The sequence below is a fragment of the Orussus abietinus genome, unplaced genomic scaffold, assembly GCF_000612105.2.
Source record: "Orussus abietinus isolate OABI.00-Male unplaced genomic scaffold, Oabi_2.0 scaffold160, whole genome shotgun sequence".
NCBI lineage: Eukaryota > Metazoa > Arthropoda > Insecta > Hymenoptera > Orussidae > Orussus > Orussus abietinus.
The window spans coordinates 44,801-64,523 of NW_019394352.1; the positions used below are offsets into that span (position 1 = coordinate 44,801).

Genomic DNA, 19,723 nt, shown 5'->3' on the forward strand with positions numbered 1-19,723 from the left:
ATTCACCCTTATCACCTCAAGGTGATATGAAAGGGTCATTCTAAATATCAGAACGTCAAAATGTTAATAAAACCTTCCTCCAAACTAGCATCACCGAATCATTCAAAGCGTTAACACGTGATTATGAAGGCCCTAAAGAAGAACGCGATGGTCTAAAAATTTCATTTTTTAACCAAAAAAAAATTCCTATTTATTTAGCCTACACTAGAACCAACATATTTCTTTTTTTGTGGAAAAATGAAATTTCACGAGCATCGCGTTTTTCCTTAGGGTCTTCATAATCCCTTGCTGAAGTTTTCGGTGCACCCAGGGTGGAGAAAAGTTTTGTGTGTGTGCAGGACGACCCTTTCATATCAGCTTATTAATATATTTCTTTGGCCCAACGAAATTTCCGTCTCAGGGTATGAATTTCTTTTCTTCCGGGGATTGGTCGATCGGAGCCGGGAGGGCAGAGGGCCAGGTGAGAAGCAGGAGGGACCACCCGAAGGGGACTTACCAGAAGAGACTTTTGAGGGATTTTTGACGGGCGGATGCAGGGCGACCCTCCCCGGGTGGAAGGTTGACCCACCTGGGCCCGGACCGGGGGAACCGAGGAGGAGAGCCTAAGCTTCGTGCGGCGGGACCACCTCATGCTCACGTCGGCCTTCGGACTGAGGGTTGGCTCTGAAACCAACACGCCCAATTGGCCTCGGAACGATGCTTGCGGGGAGACAGACACGGGCACGAGCATCAACCGTACCCAACAAAAGAAACAAAAACAAAAACAAAGTGAACGAATAAATTTCAAACGCGAAAATTCAAAGAAACTCCCGAGGGGTTATTCACTCAGGCACGCTGATATGCCGCTAGTGCAAAGTACTCCATTATAATAATTCATTTAAAAACCGGCACTCCAATTCGATAAGTATTTATCTGTCGATTAAGAGAATCATACTCCCGTATACACGGGAAGAAATAATTTGGTTACAATTACTATATCAACATGGCTAAAATATTGTTTCAATATGAACCACACAAATGAGATTGATCACATCGAATGGCTAATTTAACCTTGCATGACGCCGAGCTAAAAAGTTGCAGCGATTACCATTTGGAATGGTAATATTAAGGTGGAATGAAAGGGTCATTATATATATATAAAAATTTTAAATATTTATAAAATTTTTCTCCAAACTGGGTCCACCAAATAATTTGTAACTTCAGCACGTGATTAAGAAGGCTTCAAGGAAGAACCTGACGCTCGGGAAATTTAATTTTACAAAAAGAAATCTTTCGCGTTCTTCCTTAGAGTCCTTATAATCACGTGCTGAAGTTTTAAATAATTCGGTACACCCAATTTGGAGAAAAGTTTCATAAAGGAGACCTCCTTGATACCAGTTCAACATCGCCTTAAGGTTGAACATCACTTGTTACCGATCGTATTGTCGTTTACCAGTGAATAGCCCCTCAGAAATTCTCTTTTTCAAGATAATCATAGAATTGGAACCATGTTCCATTTAACTAGGAGCGGCGCCAGAAAATCGCCGATGCCCATGTCTGCAGGGAACTCTCTCGCTCTGTCTCGCTCCGTCACTCTTGCCACGTGTGGTTATCTCTGTCTCTCGATTTCGCAATATTTCGCTCTCCGCCTACGTCGCGTCAAGATGTCAGGATAGGTCAATGGAAGAGCCTGGATAGACACTCGGATCCGTGTCATCCGCAATCGGTGCGCGAATCGCGATGCATAAAAAAGAGTCTTATCATCTCGAGATACGGGAACCAGCGAGCTCGTAAAGCGACTCTTCGGTCTGCACGAGTGTCTATCCGAAGAGATGTACTCGGAAGCCTAATTTGCATTTCCGGTCGCTCTTGATCTCGAAGGAGGGATCGACGTGTCGGCAGCGCCGAGGAAGAGAGGCCGACCCAGGGACTTGAGCTCGGAATGAAAACCAAAACGGGTTAAAAAGCGAGGGTGGAGGAACGCGGGGTACTTTCGGGGATGTACCTAGATATCGGGGCAGGGAAACCCTGAACCGAGCACGTCAGAGCCAGAGAGTCGCCCTCAACCCCGAGGTACTTGTTGAGACCGTCTCCGGTCCCCTTCGGCGCGGTGCGACCGGAAGGTTCTGAAAGGAAAACAGTGCTTAAGAACAATCTCGATCGCCAAAATGGCAAAAAGGGCCCTGACTCTGCCGGCGAGAAATGATTCCCAGACCCTGATCTTCATACTAACTGGATAGCTGATACCTATTTGTTGTAAACAGAGAACTTTGAGGATTTTAAGGCACCCCAGCACCACCAGACGCGCGCAGCGGTACTACATAAGTAACGAATGCGCATGTGCAAAAGCTTTGAACCGTCAATCGCGACAATAACAAATGTTGAACCGTCAATCTACATACTAACTGGATAGCTGATACCTATTTGTTCCAAACAGAGAACTTTGAGGAATTTAAGGCACCCCAGCACCACCAGACGCGCGCAGCGGTACTACATAAGTAACGAGTGCGCATGTGCAAAAGCTTTGAACCGTCAATCCGTCAAAAGTTTTATATTCATTTTGACGTTTCAATACATGGAACGATCCTTTGGTATCACTAACATGTAACGTGTTAAAAAACCACCATTATTTATACATCAACAATAGGTAGTATGTAGATCAGTGTTCCTAGACGAGGGACGCGGTCTCGAAGAAGCGCCTCTGAAGAAGACCCCGGAAAACCGCAACGTCGGACAGGTCGATCTCAAGGGTAGGGACACCTCGTCCTTTCCTCGGTATCTCTCACCTAAACATGGCCAAAGGACTCGCCTGTGCCTCGCAGAGCAACGTGGCCGACTCTCCTCGTCGCATGGTCATCTCGTCCAACTTCGAGCGAGGCGGCAGACGAGGAGGGCTACTCCCTACGGGCTCTAGAACCAATCGGAACAAGGATTTACGAGGTCCGAGGGTCCGCGTCTACACGCGGGAAAAAAAGAGATTTGGCTCATTTAACGAATTGGTCCGATCGACTGCGTTTGGTTCATCTGAGAGAACGACTCGGTCGAGCGAACCGAATTTTACGAGGGGCTATTCACTCGGAAAATCAGTGAAATCGATTTTCTTTGAGAATCGATTGCCTTCGATTTCACGTGGTAAACAACAATGCGATTAGGTGACAAGAAACAGGACAAGCGTCTGCCTCAAAATTGTGGCTCGATTTTTGATTGGGATTTACCAGCTGATCTCCAAGTCATTTCGAGAATTAAAATTCATACTTCCTGAGTGAATGTCCCCTCGGAGTTTTAGCTCACTTGACCGAACTCGTTTGTTTCGATCGACTAAAGTGTTTTGGTTAAATTGTTTTCTTGATTTTAGGAAATAATTTAGTTATCTAAGGTTCCCGGCATATCCGTTTGGTGGCGAGTACCCATGGAGCCTCTCTCGCAAGTGAAGTCACGACCCTTTTGTCGATGCGAGCGAGGGATGCCGTGGTGCCGCATTTTTGACGAAAGAATTTCTCATTTACCAGGAAAACTTTTATAAAAGGAAGATTTTCCTCGAAGAGTATTCAGAGAGATTAAAATGGTTTCTAGGGTACCAAGTCACTTTAATATCTGACGTGATCTACCATAATATTTGATGCGATCAACCAAACGTTATTAACTAAAGAATTTGGTAGTGTCAACCAAATATTTGGTCGTTCATATAATCATATTCTGTGGTTTAACCATAAAAAAAATTGTATTAATTCATTGAAATATTTTTCCGCGTGTAGGTATCTCTCCCTAACCCTTGGCCGACGTCGCGGTTTTCTCCTTTCATTCTCTTTTCTTTCTTTCTAGAGGAAGGAAAAAAAAATCCCCGAGATACTCGAACGTCGGTAGGTTCACCTGGTGGTAACGCGGACGTCGAGCGCCCCTGGAAACGCGGTCGGAAAATTCCGTAAGGGAACCGGTCGACCCTAAGCTCCGATGCGTCGAAATTCCGCCATCTTGGATCCTCGATACTGACCTTCCAGTCGCCGCCATGGGACGTCCTCGTTTGATTTTTTCGCAGTTTCGATGAGAGACTCGTGAAAAAAAGGCCGGAGTGCAAGAAGAACGGAAATTTGAATGTCATGCTGGAATTAGGGTCGTTCTTCTTACACTCGGTAGAGACGAGGAAATACCTGAAGACCGGAAGCGGATGGCCCTGCGCAGGACATAGCATCGCCAGTTCGGTCTTTTCAGACCTGGTCAGGACGTCGTACTTCGAGGTGGACGTGACTCTAGGCGATGCGCCGTTCACGGGCTCTACGATAACGGGTAGACAGTGATAGAAGCTCAGGCGGAAAGCGAGACGGATGCATGCAGAAGAAAGGAAGGAAACGGAAGGAGAAAGAGCCGGGACCGAGAGGAGACGCGGACTACCCTGCGAAAAAAATCAGATGCATTAAACGAAAGAAATATTATCCTGATTCCGAGAATAATTATTTTACTCAATAAATTGTGACAATTCCGAATGAACGTTGCATCCGATCTATTCCAGCTTGGAGTGAATAATTGTCCTTTGAATTAACAGAATATTTCTTTCGTTCAATGGCATTTCTTTTTCTCAGCGTGTACTCCCGGAAGTCGACCTATGATTTCGACCAATTACTTCTAACTCGTCCCCGAATTAATTTTATGCTTTTCGAACTCCACCTTCCACTCTCCTTTTTCATCCACAGAACTATAGACTTGGTTGTCGAATTGACGGAGAAAGGGAACATCGATTTAAACCTCGACGCCCTATTGAGATTTCCGAACTCGCGGACGACTCCAATACGCAACTTCTCTGTCGATCGATGCACCCTTTTTTTTTATCGTAAAAGGTTGAAGGGTTTACCTAATCGCCGGAGGGGGAGCCGCTTGCGCGGAACACAGCAAACTGACAGACGAGCCCGCCACCCTCACGTACGTGCTACTCTTGGCGTCGCTCTGAAAGGCCGGCGCTTTGGACCCCACCGGCTCTAAGGGAGAGACGCGTCTTCTTACTACGGAGTCGCTCCCCATTGACACCCCTTTGATACCTATGGTATCCTTTCTCCGCAAGGTAAATCCTGGGACCCGATTCTCGAGTTCCTATGCTCTACTTTCGCATGCGAAATCGAATTTCGCATACGACTTTCAAGAGCCCCAGAAGGCATGAATCCAGAGGACTTCTGGAGTTTTACTTCGATTTTTTTTATAATTATTGCACAGCGAGAGGTGGAGTATGCTATTTAGTACAATATCCAATATAATTCGACACAGCTATCGATAGAAAAACTAACGTCGGCAACGTAAGTATTTCGAAATATCTTTTTTACCGACGTCGATAAAGTTCTCGACGTGTTTCAGTGTAAATGACATCAAAGAGGTCTCGTTTATAAAACTTTTCTCCGAATTGAGTTTACCAAATCATTTCAAACTTTACAAGATGAATATAGAGGCCATAAAGAAGGTTCTGGCACCCATGAAATTTCAATTTAGAAAAAATTTGTTTATAGATATTTTCAAAATTAGTTATAAGATATGAAATTTCGCGTGTTTCAGGACCTACCTTAAGGTCTCCATATTCACGTTCTAAAGTTTGAATTCGGTGCACCCAGTTCGGAGGAAAATTTCATGAACGACTGACTCCTCAGACGACACTTTCACATCCCCTTAAGCTCGCCGAGTCATACCTAAACGATGGAACGGGGAACCCCTGGGCCGGGCACTGAAGAGCATACGGTTCCTGGGCGGGTCGGAAGAACGAGTTGACGCGGTTGTCGCTCGAGAACTTCGGCGCCTTCACTCCAATGGGCTCTAGAAAGGGCGAATAATCGCGAGAAACCTGGAAGTACGATCCTACCCCTCCAGACCCCGATTTCCCCAGGTGGGCCGAAGATGAAAGAAGGAGAATAGAGAGAGAAAGAAAAAGAAGGAGGGAGATCACGAGTACCTGAATGCCGGAACAGGATACGACTGGGCCTGGCAGGGCATCTCGAAGTCGGTCCCTAACCTGGCCAGGAGCCACCGCTTGACGTCGCCCAAAATCGAGGGTCCCTTGCTAGCCAGGGGCTCTGGATGCGCCGGAAGTCGCATAAACGGAGATACCGGAAATAGAGAATGCCGAATTTCGCGGCGCCGAGGTCATCGGGGAACCCGGAGTACCCGAAAAGCCTCCTTCCTCGTCCCCGATGCCGCCGCGACCCCTCACCTCTCTCGAGTTTTCCGGGATCCTACGGCGTTCCCGAGCCCGAGAGGTTCCTGCACCATACCTGAACATCGGCACCGGGTATCCCTGGCCCTGACACGCGACCACGAGGGCGACCCCCGCCCTGCGCTCCATCAGGCTGCCCTTCTCCCCCAGGATGGATGGAGCTTTCGTGCCTACCGGCTCTGCGACACGAGACACGCTAGCTAGACTTTACCGGAAGCTGGGAACGGGGTATCCCTGAGCAGGACACGGCATCACCAGGGCGGACCTCGACCTCTTCTCCATCCAGACTCCCTTGATCTCCCCCGTGAACGCGGGCGCCTTGCTCCCCAGGGGCTCTGATTAGGCGATTAGGCGATTAGGTGATTAGGCACGCAGGGGAGGACGCTCGTCGTCTCGCGATTACGCGATTGGGCACGCAGGTGAGAACGGTGAACCAGGGTAGCAACTTTACCGGAAACCGGGGACCGGGTAGCCCTGCGCAGGGCAGGTCATCACCGTGCTGGACCTCCACCTTTTCTTCAACCAACCGCCCTTCAGCTCGCCGGTGAACGCGGGGGCCTTGCTGCCCAGCGGCTCTAAAAGGCCCATTCGAGGTCGGCTCGAGACGGAACGAGGGACTATTCACTCGGAAATCGGTGATAACGAACCAATTGCCATTGATTTCACGTGATAAACGACAATGCGATCCGATAACGAGTGACACCGCAAGTAGGTCTTAAGGGGGTGTGAAAGTGCCATCCGAAGAGTCAATAATTCATGAAACTTTGCTCCGACCTGGCTGTGCCGAATCATTTCAAACTTGACGACGTAAATATGGAGGCTGTAAGGAAGGTCCAGACACTTGTGAGATTTCATTTTTTCTCAAGAATTTTGAAAGTATCCATAAACAATGTTTTTAAAGGTTTAAATTTCATGAGTCTCCAGACCTTCCTTATACCCACCATTTTTATTTCGATCGATTCCGTACACCCAGTTTGGAGGGAAATTTCATGAAGAAGAAGTCTCTGACGCCACTTTCACATCACCGCTCGATGGCTATCTCAAAAAGTTTCATATTTCAACTTTTTGGTACATATATACTTTCGTAAAACCTTAAAATTGTGCCAATGCTTTTGTGATTCCCAGTGATATCTGCTTGCGATTTCCAGCCGATTTCCACGTGATTTCTCGCATTAAGATCCATGATCACCTGAGTGAATACCCCCTCGAGACGGGAAGTACCGTCTACGTTAATTCCTACCTAAATTTCGGAACGGGGAACCCCTGGGCAGAACACAGCACCGTCAGATCTCGACCGACCTCCCGGTCGAACCAGGCTCGCTTGGCCCTCTCGCTGGGGAACTTCGGGGCCCTGGTGCCGATCGGTTCTAGGGCACCCAGACAGGACGGCTTGGAGTTCGGAGCCCTCGAAAAAGACCCTTAAACTCGGCCCCGGAAGCTTCAGGAAACGGTACTCCAATTTTTTTTTTACAAGGATGTCCCATGGTCGCTCTTCCACCCGGATCGAAAATATGACTGTCTAGGTCCTCTCATCATTAATCATTAATCATTAGTCATTAAACTCGCGTCCATTGAAACGTTTCTCGTCGAGGAAATTTCTTGGCGCCAGTAGAAGTGATTTCCCTTGAATAATCGGTATTGAAATCGGTATTGTACCTCCTCGAGATTGGACAGAAAATTCGGAGATGCCGGTAATTCCGGGGCCGAGTTTGCCTTCCTGGACCCACCGGAGAGGTTGGACGTCGCTTATCGGGTCTCGCGAGCTCCTTATCGCGCCAGGACAGGGGAGACCCGGAGGCTTATTCGTACCTGGTCGAGGGCACGGGATGTGCCTGGACATTGCAGATCAGTCCGACCTCGAAACCCACCCGGCGCACCAAGAGGGACAGCTTTGCATCTCCGGCCACGGAGGGTGCCTTACTTCCAACGGGCTCTGCAGAAACGAGCAAAACGCGCGCCCGACCCTTAAGGTGATGCGAAAGTGCCATAGAAAATCTCTCATTAATGAAACTTTTCTCCAAACAAACCAAATTCATTTCTACCTCTACAACGTGAACACGAAGGCCATAAGGAAGGTCCTGACACTCGTGAGATTTCTTTTAAATTTCTCTGTAGATATTTTTAAAAGTTTTCACAAGGGGAAAAAAAAAGAAAATGAAATTTCCTGGGTGTCAGGATCTTCCTCGTGGCGTCCGTATGCGCGTTGTAAATTTGGAAACGATTCGGTGCACTCAGTTCGGAAAAAAAAAGTTTCCTAAGCGAGACTCCTGCCGGCACTTTAGCATCGCCTTAATCCCTCGCCTCCAGTCGCAGCGGACGAGGACCTCGCACGAGGTGACCCTAGGAGAGACCGAGGAGATTGGGTTCCCGCAAATCGGATGCTGGGGATATCTGGAGGCGAATGAAGGAGTCGATAAATCGAAGCGTGCGACCGGTTCCCTCGGGAGCCAATTCCCGAGACCACAGTGGACCAATTGCCGGCTAATCGGAGGACGAATTCGCGCAAATCGCATCCCGGACATAGATCGGCGAGGATGGGCTCGTATCTTTGAATCTACATTGGAAGAGGGTAGCGAGGGCTCCGCGCGTTACCTCGTCGTCGGGGCCGGGTAGCCTTGCGCGTTGCAAACCAAGACGACGCTGGTGGAGGCGCGCCTCTGGTACGCGCTCAAAGAGTCGTCCGTGGAGAAGCCAGGTGACTTCGAGCCCATCGGTTCTGTGGAAAACGAGGGGATGGTTCATTCGGCTACCAACTAACGAAGCAGAGGTTCAAGGCTAGACGGACGCGACGACTTAGCAGCGGGGAAGCTCGGCCAGGCACGGGAAGCCGGAAGAGAATTCCTAGTTGCTTCTAGCCAAAAGATCGGGAACCACCGTGGTAAACCACGAATAAGGAGGCTCTCTAGAGGAACCCAAGTTAAGCCTAATCCTTCTATCTAAACACCTAGGTACCCGGATTAAACACCGAAGCCGCTAGATTGAACACCGAAGCCTGGATGGATCGTGGGAGAAGAACCAGGAGAGGAGTTACCTTCAGGACAAAAAGGAGGATCAGGATTCCGTCGACAAGGTCACTCTTTAGGGGGCCGCTCCAACCCTGAACGTTACCTCGTGGTCGGGGCCGGATAGCCTTGCGCGTTGCAGGCCAAGACCAAGCTGGTGGAGGCGCGCCTCTGATAGGCGCTAAGGGAGATGTCGGTGGAGAAGGCCGGCGATTTAAATCCTAGTGGCTCTACGAACATTCGGGGATCGGAAAAATGAGCTGCGAAAAAGATGAGGGAACTACCGGGTAGAAAAAAAAAATAAATAGAAGTAATTAAAAAATCCCGAGGCTCACCTCCTGATGGGGACCGGGTACCCCTGCGCCTGGCACAACTGACTCGCCTCTTTTCCCAGATCCGCCTCCACCCACTCGAGCTTGCGACTGCTCGGCAACTTCGGTTTAGCACTCGACGTGGGTTCTACCGAGTTAAATAAAAAATGTCCCTTCTACTCCTCTTCCAAGATATCGACCCTACGTCCGGGACAGGGTACCCTTGACCGCGCTAAACGACGAATGTCGGGGTTCGATTAAGAGGAAGAGCGATAAGAGGAGGGCGGATAGGGATAAATCGAATAGGAAACGCCGAATGGAATCGACAACGCGTCTCACCTTCTAATGGGGACAGGGTACCCCTGCGCCTGGCACATCAAACTCTGGGAGGCGCCCACGCTCGCGTCCACCAACTCCACTTTGCGACTGCTCTGTAACTTGGGCTTAGCACTGGACGTGGGTTCTGCCGAAAATCGGGTCATGAGCGGCTTATAGGATACAACCTCGGACAGAGAACACCGGTACAGGGTACGCCCAGCTAGAATCTTCGTCAGTAATCGAGCCATCGCTCGATGACGCGGAACGAGATCACGGAAGTACCTCACCTTGTTATAGGAACGGGATATGCCTGCGCCTGGCACATCAGGCTCAAAGGAAATCCTGAAAGCGCCTCGAACCACTCGTGCTTGCGATCATTCTGTATCTTTGGTTTGGCACTGGAGGTGGGCTCTGCCGAAAATCCGGGGAACCGAACATGTTAGGATGAAACGTGCAGGAGAAAGCAGAATGCTGAAACAGGACACTCTCAGCTGGAAAGGGTCCCTGGACCTCACACGTCCTCGCAAAAAAATCACACCGTAGCTCAACAATTCGGAACGAGATCATAGAAATACATCACCTCGTTATGGGAACCGGATATCCCTGCGCCTGGTACATCAGGCTCAGGGGAAACCCGGAAATCGCCTCGAACCACTGGTGCTTGCGATCGGTTGGTATCTTAGGTTTGGCACTGGAAGTGGGCTCTGCCGAAAATCAGGGGAACCGAACAGGTTAGGATGAAACGTGCAGGAGAGAGCAGAATGCCGAAACAGGGTACTCTCAGCTAGAAAGAGTCTCTTTTCCCCGTATTGCCTCCCAAAATTTGTGAAAAATCGAGCCATCGCTTCACAACTCGAAACATCATAGGAATACCTCACCTCGTTATGGGAACCGGATATGCCTGCCCCTGACACATCAGGCTCAGGGGGAATCGCGAAATCGCCTCGGACCACTGGTGCTTGCGATCGATTGGTATCTTAGGTTTGGCACTGGAAGTGGGCTCTGCCGAAAATCAGGGGAACCGAACAGGTTAGGATGAAACGTGCAGGATAGAGCAGAATGCCGAAACAGGGTACTCTTAGCAGAAAAGGGTCTCGGGTCCCCACATGTCTTCGCAAAAAATTGAACCAGGTAAAATTTTCGTGACTTATCGTCAAAAATCAAGCCATCGCTCCATAACTCGAAACATCATAGAAACACCTCACCTCGTTATGGGAACCGGATATGCCTGCGCTTGACACATCAAGCTCAGGGGGAATCCCGAAATCGCCTCGAACCACTCGTGCTTGCGACCATTGGGCGGTATTTTGGGCTTGGCACTGGACGTGGGCTCTGCCGAGAAGGGGGATAATTTTCCTTTGGCCCGAGATATGGGGTACTGACCGTGTCATCGGGACCGGGTACCCCTGGGCTGGACAGGTGAGGGCCAGCGGGACCGACCGAGGCGCAGGGGGCACTACTTTGATGTCGGAGCTCGTGAACTTCGGCTTGGCGCTGGACACCGGCTCTGGGGACACCGGAGAACGCGAATGGGTGGCTTACCTAAACCCGGGGACCGGGTAACCCTGGGCGGGGCACAGGACGTAGCATTTCTGGCCCTCGCGAAACGCGACGTCCATCGTCTTCACGGATGCCGCGCTGAACTTGGGCTTGGCGCTCGAGACCGGCTCTGTCGAGAAGACTTTACTAGCGGCCTCGACATTTATGCCGACCTACCCTATTACTAGGAGGTGGAGTCCGCAATAATAAGAAAAGGTTTCATCGAACCAGAGAAATATATCATTAAGGGGATGTGAATGTGACATTCGAGAGGTCAATGGTTCGTGAAATTTTTCTCCAAACGGGGTGTACCAAATCGTTTCAATCTTCACAACGTGAATATGGCTATAAAGAAAGCCCCGACACTCCTAAAATTTCGCTTTTTATAAAAAATCTTAAGAATACCTATGAACAAATGTTTAAAAAGTTAAAATTCCATGAGTTTCAGGGACCTTCCTTATACCCTCCATATTCATATTGTAAAAGTTTGAATGGACTCAGTACACCCAGTTTGGAGAAAAGTTTCATAAACGAGACCTCTTAGACGTCACTTTCACATCGCTTTTAATTCAATGAATAATTAACTGAGATAAATTCAGATGAATTTAAATAAATTGGATAAAGAATTTCCTCGGAAGTATGATCATTTATTTGAGTTTATTTCAGTGAAATAATTATTCTTTGAATGAATATATGATATCTTTGGCTCAATGAATGTTTCTCTAAGTGTAGGAGGAGATGGAGTAAACGAGGAGGTGCGGTCCACTCCCCAGGATCCGACGACGACGAGACGCCACCTCGAGACGAGACCCAAGATCCGCGTTGCGCAGGACTTGGATAGGACAGGCGAGGACCTCGGATCAAAGGTTGGATCCAGGAAGTCTTACCTAAACGCCGGGACCGGGTAACCCTGAGCAGGACACGAGAGGGAGGAATCCTTGCCTCGGCGGACGGTAACGTCCAGGGTCTTTACGGACACTCCGGTGAACTTGGGCTTGGCACTCGAGACCGGCTCTGTCGAGAAGATGTACGCAGCCATTTTTCCAAGATTCCATTATATTCTTTCATCCCGATGACCTAACCTTAAATTCCCCAGGTAGAGGTGGAACTCGCGGTACCCGGGGCATCCTCTTTACCTGAACGCTGGAACAGGGAAACCCTGAGCAGGGCAAAGCAGGGTGGTGCTTCCTCCGAGCTCCGTCCAGGGGTTGGTCGACTTAACGTCAAAAGCCGTGAATTTCGGCTTTGCGCTCGAGACCGGCTCTGAATCAGACGTCGAAATCCGAAATAACGACGGAGAGAGGCGAGGGGGATCTTTCACAGCGCCTCCACCTCTCTGCCCTGCGAGTCGCCGGATGAGACTTACTTGAAGATCGGCGCAGGGTGGGCCTGAGCGGGACAGAAGAATATGGCGCTCTTGGCTCCCTGGACCTCGAAGGTGCGGCTCTTGTCGATCATCGAGAACTTCGGCCTGGACAGAGCGACCGGCTCTACGGAAAGGACGAGGCGTGGGCTGCGTGCGGAATTTCGAGGCCAAGCGGAGCACCGACCGAAGCGCCAAACGACTTCCTCGCGTACTAATCGACTCTCCCATGTACCGATCTCGCTATTTCATCTCGACCCCGAGAAAAGAATGTCGTCGAACCAATTGAAATATTCGGTCAATTCAATGGATCATTATTTTACTTGAATACACTCGGATAAATTGGCTGCAACGTCCCCTCGAAATCGCGACAATTTCTTTGAGTTAAAGGGACGTGAAAGTGCCATCCGAAGAGTGAGATCGTTCACGAAACTTTTCTCCGACCAGGGTGTGCCGAGTCGTTACAAACTTTACAACCTAAACGCGATGGCTGTAAGGAATGTCCTGATAATCGTGAAATTTCATTTATTATAAACAATTTTGAAAATATCTATGAGCTAAGTTTTAAAAATTCATGTTTTATGGGTGTCTGGACCCATAAAATTTCCTTACAACCGTCATGTTCGCGTTGTCAAGTTTAAAACGATTCGGTACATCCAGTTCGGAGAAAAGTTTCATAAACGAGACTTCTTTAACGCTACTTTTACCTCACCTTAATTCGAGGGAAATAAATATTCATTGGTACCGTTCAATAAAATAAGCTAAACGTAACCTAGAACATTTTCAGATCGGCATAGCGTTTAGCAGATGGCTCTAAAAAATCTGCAAAAACTTGCAGGCTTTACAAAACGAGCATTCTGATAAAATATTTCTATGGTTCGATGAAATTCTTTTTTTTTTCTCGGTGTACAACGAGTCGTTCGTCGCTTCTTTCGAGGTCGACAAAAATCCCGCTTCCGGCGACTCGTGGCGGAGACGAAGAGGAGCTTGCTGGGACCGGGTCGGCGACGAAGGAGGGCGTCTTCGGGTACCTGAACGTGGCCACCGGGAACGCCTGGGCGGGACACGGCAACGTGAAGCTCGAGTCCCTGGCGACGCGCAAACCGACGTCGTTCGTCGACGGAAACCGCGGCTTAGAGCTGCCCACCGGTTCTGCACAAGCGGAAGAACCAACGCGTTGGAAACGTGCACTTCGAGCTCGGCCTATGTCGGGTCGATTTTAATTTCACGAGGACATCGGTCAACTTAAAATATTCCCATCGATGGCAAAGCGAGTTACGAAAGGGTCATTCTACATATATAAAACGTGAAAATATTTGAAAACGTAAGAAACTTCACCACGTGATTATGAAGGTCCTAAGGAAGAACGTGGTGCTCGTGAAATTCCATTTCTCCAAAAAAAAAAAAATATATATATGTATTCTTGGTACTAGACCGGGATAAATAAAAAATAAAAAATTATTATTAACCCCTTGCGCCACAATGACGAGCTAGACTAATTCAGCTTGAATGTGTTCACAATTAAATCGAAGCGTAAGGGGTTAAAAATGAGATTTCATTAACACCGCGTTCTTCCTTAGGGCCTCCAGAATCGCGTGCTGAAGTTTCAAATGATTCGGTGCATCCAGCTTGGAGAAAAATTTTATAAATATTTGGACGTTTTATATACATATATAATGACCCTTTCATATCACCTTAAATGGGAATACGCTTGGCTATACTATTTGAAAAAAATGAGCCCTACCTGGGGGGTGAGGTAGGAGGGGGAGGAAGGAAACGGAAGAAAAGAGACAACCCTACCTATACGAGGGCACGGGGAATCCTTGAGCTGGACAGAGCAGCGTGACGTTTCTTTTGCAGGTTATGGAGAACCTCTGCAGGTCGCTCGGCCCTGATAGTTTAGGTCGCGCGCTGGACGCCGGTTCTACGGGAAAAATGGGTTAAGGTGTTATGAAAGGGTTATTCTATAGGCCACTGAAAGACTGAAGGGTTTGAAGCTGATTTTTGCTTCATATCATTTAGTCTTTCATGACCACCCTATATATAAAGAAGATATTTATAAAACTTTCCTCCAAACTTGACGCACAGAATCATTTCAACTTCAACACGTGATTACGGAAACCCCAAGGAAGAATGCGATATTGGTGAAATTTCAGATTTAAAAAAAAACACTTTTACTTATCTCAGACCAGAGCCAAGACGCATAATTTCATTGAAAAATGAAATTTCACGAGTATCGCGTTCTTCCTTAGTCTCTATAATCATGTGCCGAGGTTTCGAATTATGTGCACCCAGATTGGAGAAAAGCTTAATAGATATTTTTACGCTTTGATGTATATAGAATAAAATCCCTTGATAACACCTTAAGGTAGGATGATATACTCGGGCGGCTCTCGCAGGTTTGGCGGCGTGGTCTCCTCGGAGTTGAAATTGATTATGAAAAACAGGAGACGTCGATAAACTTGCGAGACGGCGAGTCGCCCTGGATTCCTTCCGAGGGATATACATTACTTACGGTAAAGTGCTCGCAACGAAGAGGGCGAATCGAACGATTCGACGAGTTAATTGATTAATCGGATAGGCTTCGCCGCGAGCGATTTGAATTTCACAGGTGGGAAAAGTTACCTGTGCGACGGAACGGGAAACCCTTGGGCCGGGCACAGCAGCGTCATGGCACCGGAGAGCGTGATTTTGAAAGTTTGGGAGTCGGCCAGAGACGGGAATTTCGGGCGGGCGCTCGCAACGGGCTCTACGGAACAAAAGAATCGAAAAAGAAGACGATGGAGCCGAGAATCGCGTACCGAAATTCGCTCGAAATTTTCTCGCTGAAAATGGTAGTCGCCGAAAACAGGAAAAAAAAAATCGGGCCCCGGCGGGATCCTCAAAGGAGGGGAAAACGCGAATACCCGTGAACCGGAACCGGAAAAATCTGCGAAAAGCCTAGCAACGTCATGGCACCGGAAAGCGTGACTTTGGAGATCTGGGCTCGAAATTTTCTCGCTGAAAATGGTAGTTGCGACAAAAAAAGAAGAAAAAAAAATCGGGGGATCCTCAAAGGAGGAGAAAACGCGGATACCTGTGAACCGGAACCGGAAAGGCCTGCGCCGGGCACATCAGCGTGAGCACCTGGTCCCGATCGACCCTGTAGGTTCTCGAGTTCTCCGTCATGGGGAATTTCGGTCTAGTGGCGGCGACGGGTTCTAAGGGCAAGAAAAAGGGGGTCTTCGGGGGTGTTCGAAGACGGAACCGCGAAAGCGTACCTGTGCGAGGGCACAGGGAACCCTTGGGCGGGACACGTAATGGCGGACGCGTCCCCGAGAAGAATCGTGAACCCTCTCGAGTTGTCCACCGTCGGGAACTTGGGCCGGACGCTGCTCACCGGCTCTGACAAAAGACAGATCGCAGACTTGGCAGTTTTCCGGTATCACGGACATCGCGGTCCCCCTCCGCTGCGAGGGCCCTGAGGAGAGAGGCGGGGAGGGAGGAGGAAGAGAGTCCATCGCGCGAGATCCAAGATGGCGGTCCCCCGATCGGAAGAGGGAATAGCAGACTTACTTATGGAACGGGACGGGGAATCCTTGCGCCGGACACATCACGGTGACCGATCCACCCTTGGTCGTGCGAAAGCTCCTGGAGTCGTCGATCGTCGGAAACTTGGGCCTAACGCTCCCGACGGGCTCTGAATCGGGTCGTCGTGGAAAGATTAACGCTCGCCCGTAACAGAATGAGAAGATAAAAAAGAATAAGAAAAAAATGGATAAATAAATAAAAATCTAGAAAAAAAAAAGAGACCCGGCGTCTCCGTCCGACTTTCGGGCTCGCAACGAGGATGTTCGAGGCTCCTTGGCCATGTTTGATCCTTAATCGCCTCTTTTCTTCCCCCTCCGTCCCTCGTCCGCCGGTCTACCTGTAGGATGGAACGGGGAACCCCTGGGCCGGGCACGAGGAGGCTAGGCTCCCGCCGATGATGGACTTGAATCCGCGAATGTCGTCCGTCGCCGGGATCTTGGGCCGGACGCTGCCCACGGGCTCTAAAAACGAAGGCCCCGGGTGTACCCTTTGACCCGTCCCGATCGAGTCCCGCGAAGGGGTGCTGTGCCGTCCGGGGTCTCCGCGCGCTGGAGACTTCGACGCGCGGCAGGCAAGGCCCCTCGCTCGCGCCAGCGTTGAAGTCTCCGGCAGTCCCGACCGGCGCAAGGGGGATCGCCGGGATAAGGGGTGCGGGGACGGGGGGAAAGGGAATGATCGAATGAAATATCGTTCCCGGAACCGATGAGAGTGGGCCCTACCTAGATGACGGAACCGGGAAGCCCTGGGCCGGACACAAGAGGGGCACACTTCCGGCCGCGCTCGCCGACAGTCCGTTAATGCTGTCCAGACTCGGGAACTTCGGCCGCACGCTTCCCAAGGGTTCTGCGTAAAGAGTTAGGATCGCCCTGGCATGCGGCCGCCGCATGCGGCTCGCCCGCTGTTCCCAGTTTTTCCCATTTTCTCGTCTTATCCGCACTTCTCGTCTTTCTTTCTCGAGACTTCTCCCCTCTCCTCCCGTTCCCGTTCCCGTTCCCCGTTCCCAGGTGCCAAGCTCGCGTCCGCGCGTACCTCGGGCCGCGTTCGGACTGCGGTCGGCCGCATGCGGCCGGTGACGCGTGCCCGCAGGGGTACCCTGTCCCAGCATTCAGGCTGCCGCCGAATCTGGCCGCTCTGCGCACTCGTTTTCATCGTTTAACGTTGAAAAAAATAACGTCTCCATATCCCAATTCGGATTTTCGACCTCGTGGAGAGATATTCTCCATACTCCTCAGTGACCAATAAAACTCTAACTTTGAGTATTTACTAGGGAGGTCTTCGACTCAAAACTCTAAAGAATCATCTCGACGACCTCGTAGAGTGCGACTTCGAGCCGGCCAAACTCGGCGGGTGCAAATTTTGCGAGTAGACTAACATTTATCGCAAACCCGATGGGATCGCGGAGTTCGAGCGAATCGGTCCTATCCGTAGATCCCCACTGTCCCAATTCGATATTCAAAATTCCCCCGATCTACCCTGCAGAGACTAAATTCTGCATCCCTCAATTAATCGTAATTAAGGTGTCATGGAAGTTTCATTCTATATAATATCAAAACATCCAAGTATTCGTGAAACTTTTCTCCAAACTGGGCCCACCGAATCCTTAGAACTTAACCACGTGATTACGGAGGCCGTGAGGAAAAACACGACGCACATGAAATTTCATTTTAAAGAAAGAAAAATGATTTATCCCAGACTAGGACCAAGGACACATTTTTTTTTTTCCTATGAAAATTGAAATTTCATGAGCGTCGCCTTCTTTATCAATCATGTGCCGGAGTTTCAAATGATTAGGTGCACCCAGTTTGGGGGAAAGATTCATAAATATTTTGACGTTTCATTTAGAAGAGCCCTACCATACTTCATCGAATAATACTAAGAAAAATCAGGAAACAAGGAGAGCACCGATTCGCTCTCTTAGGCGGGGGCGCTGTCGAATAACATCCCGTAAAGAATGTGACAATCCGCTTTAAAATTGATATAATCTGTTATCACCCTCGAGAGCGCCCGAGTCGCGGCCCATTTTTCCGCCCGCGCGTCCGCATGCGGTTCGCCGCGTGCGGACGCGCGCACGGAAACGAGGGCTCACCGTTCGGACTAGAAAAGCGGAGCGTTCGACGAGTCCGGATTTGTTTTTTTTTTTTTGTATGAATTTTTTAATTATTTTGCCAGCGTCGTCTCGAGGTCGGTCTTGCGAATCCGGAACGGTGCGACCCCGCCTGGTCTCCGGGGCCCAACGAGAGAGGGACGCGATTCGTTAATCGATATCTCTTCGATATTCCGATCACTCACCGGTGATGACGAGGCGGCCTTTAGTAGCTGATAATCTGGTCTCTCCGGTGAGGCGATGCTTGGTTCGGCACTGATAAGTCTTGTATCCATCCTCGGGTCCTACGTCTCTGATGTGAAGCTCTCCGGAAGGTAGCACCAGGTATTTGCCCTCTGTATCCCGCCCGAGAAGAAATCTTGGATTAATTCCCGATCTTTCCGAACTCGAACTAGCAATGGTCACAGAGTCGTATCATAGAGAAAAGAGTGGCCGAGAAAAAAAAAAATTAATTCAACCAAGGAAATATTTTATTAACTCGCGGAACAATTGTTTCACTCGAATCCACTGTCACAATTCCGAGGAAACCGTGCATCCAATTAATTCGAATGTATCCGAGTTCGAATAATTATTTTCACTAACGAAACACATTTCTTTGGTTCGATGACATTTTTTAAACAGTGAAGGTGGAAAAGGAGGTAACTACACCCGGTGAATTAAATGATAAATTTAGATGATTCTAAGGTCATTGCATATACACATATCAAAACGCCAAGATATTTTTTCCATCATCAATCTTTTCTTCAAACCGAGTGCACCGAATTATTTGACACTTTAACACGTGGTTATGGAGGCTCTGATGAAAGTCTTGAAATTCACGCAATTTCATACTTCGAAAAAAAAATTTTTTTGGCCCTTGTCCAGGATAAATATAATTTTTCTTTTTTCAAAATGTGAAACTTCGCGAGTTTCAACACCTTCGTTAGGACGCGTTAAAGTTTAAAATTATTCGGTGCACCCAATTTTGGGAGATGTTTTTTTTTATATTCTGAGTTTTTGATATATATGACACTTTCACAACACTTTAAATGATTTCAAATAATTATAACTCTTTTTGTAGGAAACTTCAAGTATCATACGACTCTTGACTCGGGAATCATGCAATGGCTCCCATCTGATAACCGCACGAGGACGCAAAAAAAAAATCGACATTTCCTCGAGAGGGTTAATAAAATGACTTGCGTCCACGTGGGCCGTCACTCGAACGTTCTTTCTGCTGCGACGAGAGTCCCGTGATCATGTCATCTCAAGTCGCAGATGAAGTTCGAAGAAGCGCTTTCAGAGGTGCCAATATGAAGCCACACTCAGTTGCCCATCGAACCTTGGACTCGATCCACTATCAATAACGAG

At 48.9% G+C, this 19,723-nt stretch overlaps 1 protein-coding gene across 1 annotated transcript in view; it reads right to left on the minus strand.

Moving 5' to 3' along the window:
• Positions 1 to 19,723, minus strand: part of LOC105702859 (Down syndrome cell adhesion molecule-like protein Dscam2) — a 37,144-nt gene that overhangs the window by 4,760 nt on the left and 12,661 nt on the right. The window contains exons 6-7 of the mRNA XM_023431957.1: positions 18,559 to 18,708; positions 12,473 to 12,599 (exon numbers count right to left, since the gene is read on the minus strand). Of these exons, the coding sequence (XP_023287725.1) occupies positions 12,473 to 12,599; positions 18,559 to 18,708 (277 nt within the window). The remainder of the gene's footprint in view (positions 1 to 12,472; positions 12,600 to 18,558; positions 18,709 to 19,723) is intronic.